At 32.2% G+C, this 6,618-nt stretch overlaps 1 protein-coding gene across 2 annotated transcripts; it reads right to left on the reverse strand.

Moving 5' to 3' along the window:
- Positions 1 to 233: 233 nt before the first annotated feature.
- LOC145634625 (polyadenylate-binding protein RBP47B-like) lies at positions 234 to 6,340 on the reverse strand. 2 transcript variants are annotated; one of them, XM_081686035.1, is made up of 8 exons: positions 6,168 to 6,340; positions 5,091 to 5,189; positions 4,447 to 4,612; positions 3,592 to 3,659; positions 3,367 to 3,498; positions 3,107 to 3,229; positions 2,053 to 2,129; positions 234 to 533 (listed from the first exon to the last, which is right to left on the reverse strand). In XM_081686035.1, the coding sequence occupies exons 3-6, from the start codon at positions 4,505 to 4,507 to the stop codon at positions 3,152 to 3,154; spliced, it is 339 nt and encodes a 112-aa protein (XP_081542161.1). In that variant the 5' UTR covers positions 4,508 to 4,612; positions 5,091 to 5,189; positions 6,168 to 6,340; the 3' UTR covers positions 234 to 533; positions 2,053 to 2,129; positions 3,107 to 3,151. The 2 variants fall into 2 exon arrangements, with proteins under 2 accessions (XP_081542161.1, XP_081542162.1); XM_081686036.1 differs by having other exon boundaries at positions 3,107 to 3,234.
- Positions 6,341 to 6,618: the final 278 nt, after the last annotated feature.

The raw sequence follows: 6,618 nt of genomic DNA on the forward strand, positions 1-6,618 counted from the left end.
GTCCACATAATCAAATGTAGCGACGCTTTTTGTTGTCTTGCGTTTATTTGTGTCAGCCTATGGTATGGCGGGAAACTCTTTCAAATTTGAAAATGTGCAAAAGTGTAGACATTAAAAAGCGTCTAGAAATTTTTTTTAAGTTTTTTTTTTCTTTTATTAAATTATTATCATCATACATATACATTATAGGTATTTAAATTTATCATAAATTAAATTAATTAATAACATAAAAATAATAATAAACAAATATTCTATATAACTAGATTAAAAGAAAATAATTAATATTAACAATAATAAGAGTACGTAGTACTTAATTACCAAATTTATAAAAGAAAACATCAACACAATTATTTAAAAAAAAAAAAAAAAAAAAAGTCGCATATTATAGTAGCTTGTCCCTAAATAATTACATCACCAATATAAGACTAAAAACCAAATTAGATAGACGATGGCCTTATAGACGATATAGTCGCTTGTTCATGCTCAAGTGTCATGGCCTATTCTCTTGTTGCACCTACATTGCCTTTTCCAATCTTAAAAAAAAAAAAATACAAAGTATAAATTAGTACATTACACAATATAGTACATTACGTAAATAAAACAGAGCTACTATATACAAATCTAGATTACACAAGAGCCAAGTTACAGAAAAAAAAAATGACTTGTTAGAATTCAATTGACTCATATAATTTCAATTCATGATGTGTTGGATGATCTACAGCTTAAAGCCTTAAGTGGGTTCTCATACTTTCTATAAGAATAACTTCAGTAAAAATTTTAGAAGAAGTTGGAGATGTTACAATCCAAATGTTTGTTTCAGTGACAAAATTCAAGAAAATCAATTTGGGTGGTTAAATAAAAATCAACAACAGAACATACTAGTAAACAACCCTAGTGCAAATATCATTAATCTACTTCCAAAAGAAAAATGCAGTCTTGTAAACAAAGTAAAGCATCCCAACCAAAATCAAACACCAAAAAATGTACACAGTTCTAATAATTTACAAAATGCATGATTACAAAATCTGAGAAAAACCCAGTTCATAATTCCTTAAAATTCACAATTCAAACCTATAACAGCATTAAAGGTCGATCAAATTAGGAGGGTTTTCTTCCAAAAAATACTACCCAGAAAATAAATTTCAATAAAATGATGGTATAACTATTTGATAGACAGAAATTTAACTAAGGAAATTACTGTTGATCTTGGGAATAAGGTTTTAATTTTTTGTTTGTTGATCTTGCCCACATGTTAGAGAAAGTTGACTTAAAACAATTACAAGGTAAATATAACAAGCTACTGGAGGTGAAGCACCAAACTCTTGAATAAGATGCAAATTTCAAGTGGGTATATAATTAAGAGATATTTTCCTGATACTCTTGAAGTCTGAAAGTGCAAGACATCTATGATCAACTCGAGGTGGACTCTTAAAATCGTCATCAAAATTTATGAGGGTGAAAAATTAGGATGATTTCCACTTCTAATGACATAATCAACTATACCTTAAAAGGCTACTAATTAGTACTTAGTACTTACTAGGGTAGCAACATACAAAATCAAGAAATTCAAACACACACACACACAAGCTAAGCTTTGAAATATAATCACACACACACAAGTTCTAATGGTCAGAGCTGCAATTCAGAACTGATGAATTCCAGAACTGAATTCTGAAGATCAGCTCAACATTCAGTTCAGCTCTGAATTCTGAAGATCAGCTCTACATTCAGATCAGCTCTGCATTCAGTTCTGAGTTCAGTTTTTGAATTCAGAACTGAATTCTGAAGATCATCTCTACATTCAGTTCTGAGTTCAGTTCTTGAATTCAGCTCTGGATTCATTTATAAAAGCAGCAGTGAGGGAGCTTTACAGCAAGTAGCAGGGGAGCAGGGCAGACATGCAGTATAAAAGCAGCAGGGGAGCAGGACAAGCAGTAGCAGGGGAACAGAGCACACACACACACACACACACACACACACACACACATCACAAGCAAGCATTCACACAAGCTCTTACTTTCACACACATAAAGAGAAATGTGACTTTGTTACCTGATGTTTTGCCTTTCCTAAGAATTCAGATGCTTTGTCTAGAAGACCCGGAGATGCATTCCCTTGACGATTTGCACCTACAATTTGAGAAAATTGTCCAACAAGCGCTTTAAGAAGAAGATTGTTGTATCCGACCTCATCTTTCAGATTTTCATTTTCTTGAGATAGTGTAATATATAGGAAAATGCTATAAATAGTTGAAACACATTATCAATTCTAATAACATAAAGACTAACAGTCTAATAGTGAACCAATGTCTTTATGAAACACTAATACATGGCACCCACATGTCCGTTAACTAACCCATATTACCAAGGTCCTAAACGAAAGAAAAAGTTTCACATAAATTCAGATACATTATTCTATAAGCATATAGAATGCATAACATACTTGATACAAACACGGGACAGCACATGTTATTTCTACAATGCAGCTCTTTCCCAGAGAACTAAGTACAATTGCATGACTGATTACAAAGAGGCAGGCAGACAGGTAAAAAAATGTGCAAAATGGTTGTATAGGTATGGGAAGAGATCATACAGTCAAGAAACCACTAAATCCATACTGCAAAATTGGAACAGAATTCACACCCAGTTCCAAGTCACTAAGATAAGGACCATCAACATCCATGATGGATTTGACATCAGGAAACCCAGAGAAAGCCCATGTGTGGTTAAGGAAAATACTATAGTCATATAACTTAGGACCTGTGAAATATTTCAAAATGATTATATCATTTCAAAATTGTCAGATTACTTTGATGTCCATGTATCTCAATAACTCTTTAATATTCTATAGTTGATAATTACAGCAACTTCTTGATAAGTCTATTTTAATCTTTCATTATTGATTCAACAGATTTCATTATACAAAAATTGAATCATTAATCAACTAACACTCCCATTATGAAACACCCTTCCCCCTTTAAATCACTGAATAATTATCCATAACAACATATTTCAACATAAAAGTTTTGTAGGGGGTTTTAGAACTTCCATTTCTAGTAAATACATAAAACTGACATGTAATCTGTAAAGTGGTAAAAAAAACTTACATGTATCCTGTAGCGTGGTACATCCAATGACTACACCTTAAGCTTCTAAAGGTATTTCTCTAGACGATGAATGTTTAGCCACATATCCGTGTCAAGAACATGGCTAATAGTGTGAGTGGCCACCTGAGCTAGATATACAATTTACATAAGAGAAAAAGATCAAAGAATGTTGACTTTTACCTAAACAATTTTAATACATAAGCAATCTAATGACAGTTCAGATCATCAAATTTTGTTTCAGAGCATGGTATAAGCCTCACCTGTTTGCAAATCTCACAAATCCGCATCCTTTCCCCTACTGGAATTTTAACAGAAACTATCTCCCCATATTGGGAGAAAGGTTGCCTAAGATCCTCGTCTATGACACTAGGATCAAGCCCTCCAAAAAAAATCTACAGTAATAAAAAGATAGATTCATAATTGAAAGACAAAACAAAACAAATTCATCTCCTAACTGTAATAAATTACTCTAGAAAGTCTATTACAGTTGTGTTTGACGAATCTCCTTCAGATTGAGAACCTTGTCCAGCATTGTTACTTGATCCGTATCCACCTAGCAGCAAAAAGATTATTTGAAAAAAAAAAAAAACATATGAGTTCATTAATGTCAAGCATCTATAACTTTTAAGGAAATAGATTATTTAGAAAAGCCAGGTCTTAATTCATCCCCCCTCCTGATTCTTTGATAAAATTTTCTTCATCTTAAGTCATAACCAATCATGGTCAACAAATCATGATATCCAATATATATACACTTGAGAATGACAGCGTTGCTACACACATATCATAGACACATACACAACATCAACGGACTGAAAAAATGGAGCCTTATTTAATTATGGTGTGTATGTCTACAAAGATAATCTCTCTGAGCTTATTAATTGGTTTTTAGTATGTAGTTGCAAATTGGTCTTTCACGAGAACATTTCTACCGAAAAAATTAAACTTACAAACTAGTGGCAAATAACTGAAGCCACTTATTCAATTATTATGCAAAAAAGGCATGTTTTATGAACTAGGCACCACAACAACAAAGGTAACTGCTATATGAACCGTTGAGTCATTAAAAACAAAAGAAATATTTGAACATAATTAATGTAAATCAATATAATTAAAATTATGAAGCTGAGTATTTAGAATCTAACTCTATATCTGAAATAATTATGCAATTAAAAAAACAAACTAACATCAAGAACTCTTCTTACCCATAAAAATGAATTCATCTCAGCTAATAGCCTAATAAGTTGAGAAATCATCAATAATAAATCACATCAAAGCAACAAAAAAAAAATAAAAAATTCATATCAATTTTATAAACTGCAAATCGCAAAGAGACATACATTCAGCAATATTCGCCCTTGTTGTTAGAGACTCGGCGATTCCACTACCCACCATTTTCATGGAATATAATGAGAAGGTGATCTTCGGTTTAAAAAACGCCTTCTTTTTCTTCTATTTGAGGTCTAAATTCTAATAACAGGATACTACTGCATTTCCTTTAACAACCTGTCGATGGATAGCACCAGTAAAATCACATACCACATCTATGAGATTTCAGTTTACAAAGGACACTTATTTGTCTGTTTAGGGCATAACTTGCAACCAAAGCTTCCCAAAAGCATAGCTTTGAAAAGATGATAAGTGAATAACAGGATTATAATAAAAGATAATACTGTGAATAGTATTACAAGACTATCTTAGATGATAAGTCTCTAGTTGAAGAGCTAATAATATAAGCATATGAAATTACATTGAATAAAAGAAATAGTTATATTTTAACACTTAGAAGCTGGTTAATCTTTTGCGCACATATGTCATTGCCATTGTAAGCAGTAATGATTTTAAGCAAAATATTGTAACGCATAATTTGTAGTTAGCTTCAATACAGATAATAATGTGTAACATCTAAAGAATTTGAACAAGGCAAGTGTCTGTTTCTTTCTCTTTTCCCTGCTGGACAATTACTTAGAAGCATGCATCTCACCTTTTTCACAATATCCTCCAAAGCAGAATATTGAACTGCATCTCTGCCTTTCTCAAAGAGTTGATCAATGGACTTATTCAGCGTGGCATTTTTCCTTACCTGTAGTTTGATCCAACAATCACTCTTTGCAAAATGTCCAAATAAGCCAAAAGCCAGCACATATTTGTACAAATAAGCCAAAAGCCAGCACTTTAAATATAATCCATCTTATCTACGAAAAAAATATACATTGGTTTAACTTCTTATAGAAATATTATTTCAGGAGGTACAAACCTTAGTGGACACTAACCAGTTTGTAGAGAGTGCCGAAATAATAGCAAACTTAACTAGCAAAATAAGATATATATATATATATATATATATATATATATATATATAGCAGCAACAAGCATATGAAACAAGGATAATATAAAATGTACCAAAACATGCACTTACAAACTAAAGCCTGAACCAAGCATGCATTAAATTGGCTCGAACAGTTAGAAGCTTCTAAACCAGGTTAATCTATTCAATAATCAGCACTACAAATAGCCAACTGAATTAGATAGGCCTTGTATCCTTGACATCAGGCAGCTAGGAACATTTCTGCAACAATCAAATGTTATTTTCTACCCTTTTCACTCTTAATATCTTTTTGCCCTACCTAGGAATACCAAAATGCTACGAATTAGCTTAGATAAGTAACCAAACATAGAGATTTAAGAACATAAACTAGAGATTGAGGAAGAAGAAAAATCAGAGATATATATGTATTAATGTTAAGCAATTAGAACCTTAATTTGAAACACCCACACAGTATTATTCAAAGAATTGCAATTAGACCCAAAATTGGTAAAAATACATGAAAAACGATCTAAGTCGGACAAAAATCAACAACCAAAAATTTATTCAAAATTCCCTTGCACCCAAGACACACAAAAAACCCTAGATTTCAATACGATGGCTTACTACTACTACACATTTACACAATAACTACAAATTCAATGTTTTTTCACAACAACTGCATATATCTAATTAAATCCGAACGATGTTTTAGCACAAAAGCATCGAAATTGATGAGGAAAAGAATGAGATTACCTTAAATCGAAGAACTTAACAAGGAGAAGAAGGAAATTATATCACGGCTTCCAGCCAAATTTGCTAAATTTCAAGCGATTTTGAAATATGATGAACTTAGATTAAGAGCAAATTCAAAAGATGACAAACTAAGATCTAAGACCTAGACAGAGGAGAGAGAGAGAGAAAGGAGAGAGAGAAGAGAGAGGGTTTCTATAAGGCAGTTTCACTTTTTAAAGTTTTTTTCCTTATACACTGTTTTTGGGTTGCCTTGACTCACGTGCAACTCATACAAATTTTTTGACGCTTTTTGTCGTCAAGAAACTAATTCGACACATAAAAGCGTCGAAAAATTGCGGAAATTTATTTTAGCACAGACGCCCCATACACAGCGTCGAGCCAATAGCGTCCAAAAACTAAGGGATTTGTAGTAGTGTTATTATGATATTCCTATTATCATGTCTAGGGTAAC

Source organism: Chenopodium album, chromosome 6 (genome assembly GCF_948465745.1).
Source record: "Chenopodium album chromosome 6, dcCheAlbu1.1, whole genome shotgun sequence".
NCBI lineage: Eukaryota > Viridiplantae > Streptophyta > Magnoliopsida > Caryophyllales > Amaranthaceae > Chenopodium > Chenopodium album.

Bases quoted from the DNA above. Each gene is read 5' to 3' on its own strand.
- LOC145634625 (XM_081686035.1), bottom strand. From the start codon at position 4,507: ATGAAAATGGTGGGTAGTGGAATCGCCGAGTCTCTAACAACAAGGGCG. The intron at 3,660-4,446 runs GTATGTCTCTTT...TTTTGCTGCTAG, and splicing joins AAGGGCGAATATTGCTGAAT to GTGGATACGGATCAAGTAAC. The intron at 3,499-3,591 runs GTAATAGACTTT...TTATTACTGTAG, and splicing joins GAGATTCGTCAAACACAACT to ATTTTTTTTGGAGGGCTTGA.